Below are 14,337 nucleotides of genomic sequence, written 5' to 3' on the forward strand. Positions count from 1 at the left end.
GGCCAGTGGGCGGGCTAATGGTCGCCTACTGGGATAACTGGCCAGTGGGCGTGCTAATGGTAGCCTACTGGGCTAACTGGCCAGTGGGCTGGCTAATGGTCGCCTACTGGGATAACTGGCCAGTGGGCTGGCTAATGGTAGCCTACTGGACTAACTGGCCAGTGGGCGGGCTAATGGTCGCCTACTGGGCTAACTGGCCAGTGGGCGGGCTAATGGTCGCCTACTGGGATAACTGGCCAGTGGGCGAGCTAATGGTAGCCTACTGGGCTAACTGGCCAGCGAGCTGCTGCACACCTTCCATGTGTGGTCTCCTTAGCAACCGAGAACAATAGTTTCATTTTGTTAGTCTAATGGAGATCCCTTCCCCCTCGGTGCCCAACACGGGGCCTCATTCTGGAATCGGAATATCGTACGATGAGTTAAACATATGTTTGTGATTTAAAGGATTGTTTGGCATGTCAAAGTCGCAGTTTGTCATTAAGTTTAGTTATATTTTCATGTGCAACCGCTCGTTGAACTACATCTCTCGCCTCTAACTTTCAGAAAGAGAAGTCCTTTGAGTATCAAAAAGGATTTCATCTTCTCAGTCTTATACAATTAAGACAAAATACAACTATTCTGCTCCAGTCAAATGATAGGCTAATTAGCAGATAGCAGGCTAATTGTCTAGCTAGCTTAATGCTGGATTAAAATGCTACACTGATTACAGAGAATGGGGCGAACCTAATTGGTCGTACGGTTGGAGGACAAGCTAATTAGCTACTAGCTAGTGAGTCGGGCTGGTGGTCGGGCTAATTGGGCCATTGGTTGTTGGAGCTGCGTACCTTCCCAAGTTTACATTAACCTCCTTGCTAACTGGCTCAGACTTCACAGCCCCCCTGCTGGGAGCTGCCACCAGTCTGTTCCACACTCATTCTCTTCCAATGCCCCCCACATACACACACTATTGAATACAGTAAGGGGGGGGCTCCTTCACAATGTGCAGATTTTGCGTGATTTCAGGTCAAGGACGCCATCCCCGTGCCCCCCCCCCCCCCTTTAGAGCGAGCGATGCTGCTGATGCTGTGCGCACTTGTGCTGCACACTCCAGCCAATCAGGGCAGAGGAAGAGGAGGAGGAGGCGGGAGAGGACAGAGAAGGGGGGGGGTGTCGGTCATAGCGAACCGACCGTTGAGCGGATCGCCAGTCTCCGTCCGTCGAACCCGCCGCAGCATGAACACCGTCACGGACTTCTGATCGGGACCGGTTTCTCTTGTTCGGAGAACCCCAGAGAACCGTCTCCTCCAGGCGCAGAACCATTTCCGTCTAACCGTCATCCATGAGATTCTTCAGGCTTACCTTCAAGTGCTTCGTCGACTGCTTTTGAATCGTCTTTGTCAACGGCTCCTGACCGCGGGTTTGCTTTTGTGACATTTTTTCTTCCTCCCATCTCTTGGCCGAGCTGAGGGTCCCCCCCCCCCCCCGCCCCCACCCTCCCCCCAACAAACAAACGTGTGATAATCACACACAGAGAAAAGAAACTGCGATTTTATTTTAAATTACACACGTAGATAGAAAGGGCAGCTGGAGCTCCGGGCACCGGGTTCTAACCACACTGTGAGCCCGCCGGGGCGCGTCGTGAAGCCGGCGCAGCCTCCTCGAGCCGCCCGGGCTTCCACCGGCAGCAGCTGCTTTCTATTTTATTTTGAAAAGATTACGTCAAGTCAACAGTCCGATTCATCGCCAGCTGCTGCTCAACAACAATGTCGCCGGAGTTGGAAGAGAATAACCAAGGTGAGTGAGCCGGCTTCTAAACCAGCAGCGAATAAAGCGGAACCACGTGCCCGCGCATCGCAGCTCTGACATCACCACAGACTGCGTTCACTCCTGGGGGGGTCAAAACCATGACGGATGATGGGCATCCATAACATTCAAAATATCACATTCACCAAAAGTTACCATTAGAATGACTCATTTGCTCACATAAGCGCAACATGTCATCACAGTAAGCGCTCCTCATAATGTAGTGATGACCTGGTGAAGTTTCATATTGAAGTCTCCTTCAGGAGCTCACGGCTTCATTCCTCTCTGGACTGAAGGTTTGTACTGACTCATGAATCCCCATTTGTGTTGTGTTTCATCACATCTGAGTGAACATCGCTCTGCAGCCGATGAGGTGGTGATCACTTATTCCTCCAACCCATCGTAGTCAAATATTTACCTGAGCATCCTCTGCAGTCAAAGCAGGTGACTCATGCTCTCATCGGTTCCCCCAGGAGAGGAAACTATTCGGGGGCTTTATGTGTCACGCGAACCCCCATGAACACACTAAGCTGTAAAGTGAAATCCACACACGTGTAGCTGTCCCTCACAGCGATGATCTCAAACCGCGTCCTTGTATTAAGTCCCCCCCCCCCCCCCCCCAAACTGCTCTGATCTGGATTCAGCTGCCTGGCTTTGCATCCAGCGGCACGCAGTAGCTGATGTCATTTAATGGCCCTGATGGAGCCCTTGTTGTCTCTTTCATTTGCTGATTTGTGTGTGTGAGATAAAATGAAAGCGTGGACGTGCACATTGAAGCGTCGCTCTGCCGCGTTTTGTACCGCAGCACACTAATCACAACATTGGGCAGGGGGGAGGGGCCTAGGTGATGACGCCACGATCTTAGTCCGAATGCCAAACGTGTGCTCTCGGCTCACACACGGAATAATAAATGCTGAGGTGTGTCATAAACGTTTCACCGCAGTGCACAGAGAGCTTGTGGAGCTTCGAATCCTGCACAGTCCTGTGAGACCACAATGTGAGCGTCGTCATCGATGGGCCTGATCTCTGCTGTCTAGTTACTTTTCCTCCACCCCCCCTACTTCCCAGGTGAAATCAGCCTCCCCAGCTGGAGGCAGGAAGCCTGTCGGAGGAGGAGGGCGGCGGGGGGGCGGCACGCCCCCTGGTGTCCGGCCCTGGAGCGGGCCCCGGGTGCGGCGAGGGCGGAGGGGCCGCCCCCCCGCTGACCCAGGACGGGGCCGCGGCGCTGCCGGTGGTGGAGAGGGAGACCTGGACCCGGCAGATGGACTTCATCATGTCCTGCGTGGGCTTCGCCGTGGGGCTGGGCAACGTGTGGCGGTTCCCTTACCTCTGCTACAAGAACGGGGGAGGTGAGCCTACAGAAGCACACACACACACCTCTATGTATGGAGGGGGTTAACACGATGCTTTAGGAGCCGAACCGGCTGTTTATTACAGCTGTATTACACCTGCATTCCCCCTAATGACAACCAGGAGGCGACTCCTCTGGTCCCTCTCTTTATTTATTCCCTCAGAAAACATTGTAAACATGAGATTACGTTTACAAAGTCTTCTTCAATACAGCATGAGGTTTATTTAGTGAATGATGCTCCATTTAGAGTCAAACAGACCATAAAGCAGGGGATGCCTTAGGGCAGGGCTAAACGCTGATTGACAGGTCTCTAGCAGAGAAATATACGGCGCCTCTACGTCCTCCTCAGTTTGAATAAAGTCACTTTCTGTTCACTGTTTTCAAAGGAAAACTGCAGTGAACGATACAGTCTGGTGTAATTATTAGTATTACATGGCAGTAGTAGTAGTAGGTAGTACTAGGGCTGCACGGTATACCGGTATAAGATCTCCTTACGGTATGAAATTCTAACATACCGTTCATACCGGCCATAACAACTGAAGTTGCTCTTTGGCAGGTGGAAGATTTTATTTTTACACGTCATCGTCGGAGCTAGTTGTCTTACATGTGTTGAGATTGACTCATGGTTATAACTCACAACAAACTCCCTTTACAGGTTAAAGCACCACAACATAACAGCTAGTGACACATAAACATTTTGTAATACTAATAATTGTACATTTATAAAAAAAATCCCAGTCGAACTGCATGCTGGGTACAACTCACAACAAGAAGTAACTCTGTTGCAACATGAGAAAGATGGAAAAGTGCCTATTGCAAAGTCTGTGCAGCCTCTGGTGGCAACACTGGCAGCCAAAACAAGCTAACACGCTAATGAGCTGACGCGTTAACATGCTATTAAGCTAACTCACTAACAAGCTAACACGCTAATAAGCTAACAAGCTAACTCGCGGCCAGTTGCGAGAAGCTGTTCGGGAAGCCGCGGTCTTTTTCGGGGTCAATGGATTAATGTGTTTACTTGAAAAAGCAATACTGTGATAAACCAGGACACCGTCAGAATGTTTCTTAATCACCAATGACATTTGAATATTCGCTTTAAAAAACACCGTTTTTCGGACAAATATATGGTTGCACATTAGGTAGGTAAATAATAGGACAAATGAATACAACGAGACATAACTACAATTCTTGTCCCAAATACGGCAGCCTTCATTCAGTGATTGAAACAAATATGGTTAACATTAATTGAAGTTTATAGAGTATATAACGCTCTGAGCGAGCTGTTCTGTGGTAAACATGGAACGGAAAATAATCAAACCAGTGCATGAACCTGTTGGGTGTCCATTTTATTCATGCAGTATAAAGTCAGTACAGTAGTGTGAATATCTGTTTTTAAACAACTATTCAAATATATATTCGAATGTAGAATCTCTACAGCCCTAGTAGGTACAGACATATTTTAGTCTTTAACCTAAAACAATATATATATAAATATATATTCACCAGAAAACTAAGCCGATCTGTAGACACCAGGCAGGAAACAGGCAGTTACATCTTTGTAAGGAGAGACTAGTAGAACCCATTAACAAGAGGTCCATGTTTACTTTACTGCAACAACATCCTCTCAGAAGATTCTTCTTCTCATTCCAGCCTCGATTACATGTTGAGTTTAACATCGTTGTGACTCAGGGCAGCAGAGTGAAAGTGAGGAAGGAAACAAAGGGCTGCGTGGCTGAGAGCACGTAGCCGAGAGGCCATGAGGTCATGACCCCCTCCCCCCCCCCACGTGGTTTCACTTCATGCATCCGGGCCTCCAGTGGCTGCTCATTTACGAGGAACCTGCCGCTGTCGGCCTTGACTGCCCATATCTCGGCCCCGCCCACTTTTATTATTTCTTTATGACACAGTGTGTGTGTGTGTGTGCGCGTGTGTGTGTGTGTGTGTTAGTCCAGCCCCCCTCCCTCTCACTCATGTGAGCCTTGTGACTTGTGGCTCTGATACCCACCTTCTGCTATCGTATAACAATGGTTCGCCTCACACAGTGCCCCCCCCCCCCCCCCCCCCCCCCCCCCACCGCTGCTGCCCAGCCCTCATGTCACACACAAAAGGTGCCCCCCCCCCTCCTGCCTGACAGGGAGGCGCATGAATACATCACAATGTCCGCTCCCCCCCAAGACCTGCTTGTTCTGAACCCAGGACAGATGCTCAGGGACTGAGACTCAGGGCCTGGGGGTCCGGTCCGGTTCTGATTGGGGGGGGGGGGGGGCATGCTTAAGCTTTTTAATACACCCACCTCCATTCCAATCAGGCCTCCTCCTCTCTCTCTCTCTCCTCTCTCTTCCTCTTTCCCTCCCCCCCTTTCCCTCTCTCTACCTCCCTCTCCCTCTCTCTCCCTCCCTCCCTCCCTCCCTCCCTCACACTCTCTTCCATGAGTTCTTCCTTATAAGGCTGCAGCTCTCACACAGCGTCATAAAGCACGATGGACCGAGCGAGGCGCAAGTTGTCATTTAGTCAACGAGCAAGGCCCCCCCCCCCCCTCTTCTCCTTTGCCTCTCTCTGGCCTGCGTCACGACTGCATCATGTGACTCCCTCCTATCTGCGCACTGTGGCAGCATCAACCACTTATGTTGTCATTAGAGTCGCAGCCATTCCCCCCCCCCCCCTCTGGTGTCTGTTTTTTCGTACGAGTGTGAGGATCTGAAAGGAGATCATTAATTGAGGACACTGAGACAGATAATTAGAATCAGAGCCACTTGTGGACGTCTATGTTAGGAGTAATAACTCTGGAGTGTCTCCCCCCTCCCCCCCCCCGGTCAATTGTTCTTTGCAACTATCAAGGACGGTGCTTTTAAAAAGGCTGCAAACACTTGAAGGACAAGGAGACAATGGCTTCCAGTGTATCTAATCTGTGACCTTCAGTCTCCTCCTTCCTACCTTCCTCCCTTTATTGCTTCCTCTTCCTCCTCTCCTCTGTTCTGTGTGTAGAGTGATGAACCCTAAGTTCTACTTGAAGATGTGTTCTATGTGATGAACCCTGAGTTCTACGTGAAGATGAGTTCTATGTGAAGAACCCTAAGTTCTACGTGAAGATGAGTTCTATGTGATGAACCCTGAGTTCTACGTGAAGATGAGTTCTATGTGATGACCCTGAGTTCTACGTGAAGATGAGTTCTATGTGATGACCCTGAGTTCTACGTGAAGATGAGTTCTATGTGATGAACCCTAAGTTCTACGTGAAGATGAGTTCTATGTGATGAACCCTAAGTTCTACGTGAAGATGAGTTCTATGTGATGAACCCTAAGTTCTACGTGAAGATGAGTTCTATGTGATGAACCCTAAGTTCTACGTGAAGATGAGTTCTATGTGATGACCCTGAGTTCTACGTGAAGATGAGTTCTATGTGATGAACCCTAAGTTCTACGTGAAGATGAGTTCTATGTGATGACCCTGAGTTCTACGTGAAGATGAGTTCTATGTGATGAACGCTGAGTTCTACGTGAAGACTATGTGATGACCCCTAAGTTCTTTGTGTTCTGTGTTCCAGGGGTTTTCCTGATCCCCTACCTGCTGATCGTGTTCATTGGAGGCATCCCAGTCTTCTTCCTGGAGATCGCACTGGGGCAGTTTATGAAGCAGGGAGGGGTCTCGGCCTGGAACATCGTGCCCCTCTTCAAAGGTACGACAGGTTGTCATTTGGAGAAGGTACATGTTAGCACCAGTGTCACCCGCTTCCTGCTTCAATCAAAGAAAGTCTGGAATTATCTGCTGTCGCCCCCCAGCTTTTCTTCTCTGAGCAGTTTTTTTTTCTTTTTTCTTGACATGTTGATGGTGATTAGGCAAAAAATGTCTACTGGAAGATAATCAGAAAAGCCCCCCGGCTGCTGTGTATGTTTCAGTATTTGTGGTTCATCTTAATTCTCCCATTGATTATTTGGTAAGAGAAATAACAATTAAAAAAGTAAATAATAACTAATCGATGATGTCATCGTTTAGCCTCCAACTGTCGTCACCATGGTTACCTGCCGCCCCACTAACAGCAGAACACTGAGCGTTAGTGCAGGTTCTGCTTGTTGGTTTGATGTTGAGATAAACTGAGAGAAGGAGGGAGAAAGTGGTGTGGGGGGGGGTGTGGGGGTTAACCACATCTCCCCCGGAGCTTCTAGCGTTCCGACAACAGAACCGCTAACTAAGTGATACACTCATTTAGAGCCGGTTCCCGTTACAATTATTGTGTGTGTGGGGGGGGGGGTCGTCCTTAGCTCTGTCTCCTCGTGTCTCACCAGGCTTCCTTCCTCTCACCCCCTGTCAGGTCTGGGCCTGGCCTCCATGGTGATCGTGTTTTTCTGTAACACCTACTACATCATGATCCTCGTGTGGGGGCTCTACTTTCTCTTCCACTCCTTCACCAACCAGCTGCCCTGGGCCTCCTGCGGACACCCCTGGAACACCCCCAACTGCACGCAGGACTTCCGCCGCGCCTGCCACAACCGCAGCCTGGCCGCGTCGCCCTCCCCAGCCAACCTGCTGTCCTCCCCCCCCCCGCTGAACCTGTCGCTGCTCCAGCTGCTCCTCAACGGGAGCTGCTCGGAGGCCGAGGGCATGCGCTCCCCGGTCATCGAGTTCTGGGAGTAAGAGCAAAACCCACAAACCTCCTGTTTAATGTGTTTCCTTACCCATCAGCATGATGACATCCCTGGTCATGTGATATGGCAAACGACCAATGAGGAATCAGGAACATTTTTGGCCAAAATTTGTTAGACACATAAGGAATTTGACATTTTGACAGTTGTTGCATAACATTGGACAGTAAGACAATGAGACAATGGACAACAAGACAAATAACATGCAAGGAGAGCTAGTAGCTTTAGCGGCTAACCGCTAATGGCTAACCAATAGAGGTTGAGCTCAGTTACATTACGATGCGTTCAGGCTCTGCTGCGTTCACAGTAAAACGTAGCTGTTGTTATCAAACATAAAGGGATCTGTATCTGCTGTAATGACCCGTGAAAGTGTGACCTCAGAGGAGCCGTATGTGAGGCTTGTTTCTGTTTCCCCCCCCACCCCCAGACGTAAAGTGCTGCGTCTGTCCGGCGGGCTGCACGAGCCCGGAGACATCAGCTACGAGCTGGTGCTGTGTCTCATCGCCACCTGGATCATCGTCTACTTCTGCATGTGGAAAGGAGTGAAGTCCACTGGCAAGGTAAAGCGTCTCCTGATCCCAATCAATGTTTCATTGCACTGACGTGTGGTTCTGATACGCCGGGGGCTTAACTCAGATCCGTGCAAAGGTCTAAATTCTTTCTGTCCTTTTGACCCCAAATCAGCTTTGGTGTAGTGAGAGGATCAGCGTCTAGACGGAGCACGTGTACTGTGATGTCTGCTAATTGTGTACTTATGCTTACGGGTTTGGCGATACATCCCTAGAAATACAGGTGTACATGACTATATACATATAGATATATATATATATAACTATATATCTGTATGTTGGATATATAGATGGCAGGGGACGGCGGCTCGTTGCGTCTGTAAAAGTCTGCTGGGCCGCGTTGGGAGAACGAGGGTAGCAAATGGAGATGTCTGTGTTTGCATACTTGTGTCTCAGAGTAGCCAAAGCTCACAGAGCGAGGGGGGGGTCGGCGGGGGGGTGAAGGATATTTGAGGCGGCCAGCTGTAAGCCGATTAGTAACTTTCCACCATGTGGACGTTGGAGGGCTTTGAAGGGGCTTTTCTGCCCGTGTTTCGCCCCGGATTAAGGCAAATATTCGTGCCCTTCTCGTTGCCATGCTGATTCTGCCGGGGGGGGGGGGGGGGGGCTTCTGTCAGGTAGCAGGCCGGTGGGGGGGAGGGCGGTGGTGGCGACTTTCTCAGCATAACTTGACAAAGACTGCCTTGTGGAAAGGTCTGCCACAAACCCCTGCTCTTGCAGGAGGTTTACAAATTGTCTGGCTTTCCATTTACAGGCTACCTTTTCTTCAAAGTAACATGACAGGGCCCATTACACATCTACTACAGGAGGGACCTAATGGGCTTCTACTTAAGACTTGAGTATTTGCAAAGCAGGTAATTGCTTAATCAAAGTGATAAAAACACACTTGGGTGCAGTTACATTGAAACATTTGACTGTAGCTGATGTTGATGCTCTGAACTGTTCCAACTATCCTGTTTAAATTAAACTGCATCTTCCTATGAACCTACGTACATGTCATGTGAGGAGTTTTACTGTGTTAAGGGTTTCTACTGCTCTCACTTAATTCAAGTTTTAATGCATAGCACTCAGACTTCAGCCCTCCTCACCCCCAAGTTTGCTTTTCAAATTGCCCCCCCGCTGGGTTAGGAGGCGCGCTTCACTGCCCCCTGTCCCGTCTCCCTGTAGGTGGTTTACTTCACGGCTCTGTTCCCCTACCTGGTCCTGGTGGTGCTGTTGGCCCACGGCGTCACGCTGCCCGGCGCTATAGACGGGATTGTTTACTACCTGAAACCCGACTGGTCCAAACTCTGGGAAGCACAGGTACGTGGTTTCTCAGAGAGGGTGGGGGGGGGGGGGGGCGGGGGGCGGTGTGGGGGATGGTGCACCAACGTCCGCTCTGTGTGTTCAGGTGTGGATCGATGCGGGCACTCAGATCTTCTTCTCCTACGCCATCGGACTGGGCGCCCTGACGGCGCTGGGGAGCTACAACCGCTTCCATAACAACTGTTACCAGTGAGTTCAGGCACACGCTGTCCCCCCCCCCCCCCCACACCAGGCCCCTTTCTCCACTAACACACACCGTGGCTTTGTCCCGAGGAGAAAGATCTGTGGAAGTAAAGAACAGGTGAAAGCCTTTAAGAAAGCAGAAGTATGGCGGCTCTTCTCTCTCGACTGTTTGCATATTTGTTTAAACCATGCAGTGGGGGGAGGGAGGGGGGGGGGGTTACCCAGAAAGTTACTCATTAATTACCAACGGGAACAACGAACAGATTTGAATCTCTGAATGGAGAGAGCGTCGTTTCATTGGTCCTGAGTGTGCTGGAGTCGTTGAGCAATGCGTAAAGCGCAGGGCGGATCTGTCTTCTGCCTTACTTGGAAGTTGAGAGATGAGTTCAGGTCCTGAGGTATGTCCTCCCGGCTGTGTTTCTCACACACACACTTGGAGGAGCGGGGGAATAGCTGGGGGGGGGGGGGGGGGTGTAAACAAACAGATGCCGACGTATAGGACACTTTGGGATCGCGTTGACTCGCTTCCAAACCACAAAGCTTGGCTTGTCTTTCTTTAGCTCTTCGCTGCAGGAACACATGGTTCCAGATAATGCTAAGCAGGCTAACGCTAGCATTCAGCGCGGGGGAGACGCAACCTGAAAACATACTTAAAGTTAAAGACACGAGCAGGAACGACTGCCAGACCGGACGACGCCACGGCAGAGACCTGTCAGTCACGCTAAGCCCCGCCCTAAGGCCTCCATCGGGCAGTGGGCGGACGCTCCGGATCGATGTGATGTCGGCTCTCTAGGTTTTGATTATTCACGTCCATGAGCGGTCTCCTCTGTGCATTCCAGCTAAACAATATTATTTAAACACAACGTTGTCCGTTCCTGTCACTTTTAGATGTATTCACATGTAATAGCAAGAAGCCGAAAGGGGGTTCCCTCCACTCTGAGAACAACGGACCAATTTGCAAAGTGCGGAGACGACAGCAGCTTTCAGGGAAATTGCTATTGATCCTCTACTCAGCATCCGAGCTCCTCCGGGGCCTCGTGAGCCTCGTGAGGAGCTGATTCTCGTGTTCCTCACTGCAGACTAACTAACATCACTCTGGGATTATTGCAGAAAATAATAATGACTTTCACGATGTTTACACATTTGATTCATAAGATCTTCAGTGGTGAATCCACTTTGAAGCTAACCGTAGACTATGACTACTCACATGACTTCGCTCTGCTCCTGTAGGGACGCCTTCCTGCTCGCCATGATCAACAGCGGGACCAGCTTCTTCGCGGGCTTCGTGGTGTTTTCTGTGCTGGGCTTCATGGCGGCGGAGCAAGGCGTTGACATCAGCAAGGTGGCGGAGAGCGGTAAGGAGAAGCGAGCCCCCCCCCGGCACGGCGCCTCCTCACGGTGTAACATTCTCCATCACATCATTATCTACAAAAACACTCCGTCTTTAGATCAGCATGAAGAGGAGCTAGTAGCGCCAGCAGCTAACTGCATTGTGATGCGTTCAGGAACATTAAAACTTTATCACGCTGTGTGCACATTTAGAGATGAATTGTGAACTTTTTGACACATTATTTGAAATGTGTGTTTTTACGAAAGGAAAATCTTTCAGTATCGGTTTACCTAAAAGCTGCATTCATTCATACATAAACCCACTAATGAGCGTCCATAGTCAGCACTTCGTGCCCTTGAAACCTGATGCTTGTGTCCCTGGACCTGCAGGCCCGGGCCTGGCCTTCATCGCCTACCCGAAGGCCGTGACGCTGATGCCTCTGGCGCCGCTGTGGGCGGCTCTCTTCTTCTTCATGCTGCTCATTCTGGGCCTGGACAGCCAGGTAAATCCCTGCGAGCGGCTTCCTGTCCCCATCACTGTGAACTCTTCACCTCCCGCCCCAGCGAGCCCTGCTGCTTCCATGGTTTCAGAGCTGAGGGGGTTTAGTCAATGAGACTCTGTGAGTCACACAGAGAGCGTCTGTCTGCTGCCCATTCATGCCTCCCCCCCCCCCCCTCCCCCTCTCATTCTGTAACATACTGTGAAATAATAGATGCGCAGCTGTTCGACTCTCAGCTGTTTCTGTGGGGTTTGAAATGTGAGACGCCACCATAAATATATATATATATGTTGGCGAAATCCCTATATTTTTATTTCATTTGATTAGTTAAATAATTAGTTTAATATTAGTTTAATTAGTTTAATAACGAGTCCTTATTTGGTACCTTGAGTTCTGAGGTCGCTGGAGGAGAAGAGCAGAATGTGATCACTTGTCTCCTCTTGCAGTTCGTGGGCGTCGAGGGTCTGATAACAGGAATCATGGACATGCTGCCGCCCAAGTCCGCCCTGGGCTCCCTGCGGCGGGAGGTGGTGGCGGCCATCTGCTGCTTCCTCTGCTTCCTGATCGACATGTCCATGGTCACCGAGGTACGCCGGGGGTGTCCTCCGGTCCCCCAGCTCCTTTGATTCATAGACAGAGACAGAAACAACGTCTCTGAGCACCATTTAGCTGCTGCGGATTGTTTTAACGTGTGAACTGTGGGACGCGGACCGGGGCGGGGGCCCCGAGGTGCAGCTGGAAGTGGGTCACACATGAAGTCTTGATGCAGACTGCTCTCTCTGTTTCCCGTCAGGGGGGGATGTATGTCTTCCAGCTGTTTGACTACTACTCTGCCAGCGGCATCACTCTGCTGTGGCAGGCCTTCTGGGAGTGTGTGGTGATTGCATGGGTCTATGGTGAGACAACAGCGGACGACTGACCTTTTCGCTAAGCCCCCCCCCCCCCCACCGAGCCCACACCGTCACAAAGTTCATTTGTCTTTTGGGGCAAAACGGAGATTGCAGAGAGAAGGGATGAATTCAGGATGTCCAGCAAAAACATGTCAAAAAGATAAAGATAGAAGCTACAGCGTGAAAGTGAACCAACGTCCCCTGGAGGTCCAGACAGAGACAACGAGCAGACATAGCCTCGGTGCAATTGGCCGGTCTGCGTTGGAGGGGGCAGGGGCTCAGCAAAAGGGTCAATCACAGTACAAACGACACTTACTCCTGATGCCATTTTCAGAGGAAATGTACCGCTGCTTTTGTTCAGTTCAGTTTGTGTGCTTCAGCTGCTCGCGGCTGTGCGTCCTAACGAGCGCCGCCGTCCTCATGTGGTTTGTCTCAGGCGCAGACCGCTTCATGGACGACGTGGCCCGCATGATCGGCTACCAGCCTTTACCCTACATGAAGTGGTGCTGGTCCTACATCACGCCGTCCGTCTGCGTGGTGAGTTCTGCTGCTTGCCCTCGCTCGTCCCACTCTTTGTTGTCACACTTTGTTGCTGACTTGGCGCTGTGCCCCCAGGCCGTGTTCCTGTTCCACGTGGTGAACTACAAGCCGCTGACCTACAACACGACGTACACGTACCCGCTGTGGGGCGAGGCGCTGGGCTGGGCCCTGGCGCTGTCCTCCATGCTCTGCATCCCCGTCACCGTGCTCTACAAGCTGCTGCGCTGCAAAGGATCTCTGCGAGAGGTCAGTGCTGCGGAAACTGCCCCCCCCCCCCCCTTCTTTGTTCACTTTGCACGTGGCTCGTGAAGTGTATGTTTCTTGCAGCGGTGGCAGCACCTGACCACCCCGGTGTGGGGAAGGCACCACCTGGAGTACCTGGCGCCGGAGAGCGGAGCCAAGCTGCTGCCGCCGGACGGGACCAAGAGCACGCTGTTTGAAAGTGTCATCTGACGAGCCCCCGCCCCCCCCCCCGCAACCTCGGCACACCTTACACAAAGTACATGCACATAGGCGCACACCAATCACACCACACACACACCTTTTTGTGTTTTAAAGCCCTCGGATGAACGGACCAAAGATTAGATGGGAGAAGAGCTGAAAGACGGCCACACAATCGCATCACACCACCACCTGCTTTGTCCAACTCTACCTCGCCGTCCCCCCCCTTGCCGCTCCCCCCCAGCCTCTGTGACGTCCTGTCTCGTTTTGTGAGTTGCGTAGTGGCGATGTCTTTCCCATGGCCGCCCGTCAGGCGCTCATCCGTCCCGACGCGCTGAATGAGCAAAGAGATTGAATGATGAATGTCTGCTGCTGAGGTCTCACAGTGTGAATGTGTGTGTGTATGTGTGTGTGCGTGTGCGTGCGTGCGTGTTGGACCAGGGAAGTGTCGTCTTCATCAACATGTGACATCTGTAATCTCTGAATTCCACCTTCCATTTGTTAAAAAACAACAAAACCACTAATAATGAAAAAGAGACAAAGCCTCGCCGCTTCCATCTGTGTGTTATGAAGTAACTTAAGTATTCAGTGTATCGTAGGGTCTGTGAATCAGTGTTAACAATAAATCAGAGGGGGATGATGATCAGTATTTCCACCTGAGGAGAAGGAGAGAGATGTGAGATTGGAGAAAAGCAGGAATGTGAATGTGGGGAAGGGAAAAGGAGACGTGATGCAATAAAATGACCAGATAAAGATGGATGGCGTGTGTTATTATGACTCTTTATTTACACAAAACGCCCTCCATG

At 50.8% G+C, this 14,337-nt stretch overlaps 1 protein-coding gene across 1 annotated transcript; it reads left to right on the forward strand.

Annotated features, from left to right (window-relative positions):
- Window positions 1–1,138: 1,138 nt before the first annotated feature.
- si:ch211-117c9.5 (sodium- and chloride-dependent creatine transporter 1) lies at window positions 1,139–14,290 on the forward strand. Its single transcript, XM_037481227.2, has 14 exons — window positions 1,139–1,773; window positions 2,851–3,131; window positions 6,679–6,810; window positions 7,444–7,762; window positions 8,202–8,334; window positions 9,511–9,645; window positions 9,734–9,837; window positions 11,062–11,186; window positions 11,551–11,663; window positions 12,107–12,247; window positions 12,454–12,556; window positions 12,987–13,087; window positions 13,166–13,336; window positions 13,418–14,290. Exons 2-14 carry the CDS (start codon window positions 3,044–3,046, stop codon window positions 13,541–13,543), a joined length of 1,791 nt encoding a protein of 596 aa, XP_037337124.2. The 5' UTR covers window positions 1,139–1,773; window positions 2,851–3,043; the 3' UTR covers window positions 13,544–14,290.
- The last annotated feature ends 47 nt before the right edge of the window (window positions 14,291–14,337 follow it).

This window comes from Pungitius pungitius, chromosome 1 (genome assembly GCF_949316345.1).
Source record: "Pungitius pungitius chromosome 1, fPunPun2.1, whole genome shotgun sequence".
Classification (NCBI taxonomy): domain Eukaryota; kingdom Metazoa; phylum Chordata; class Actinopteri; order Perciformes; family Gasterosteidae; genus Pungitius; species Pungitius pungitius.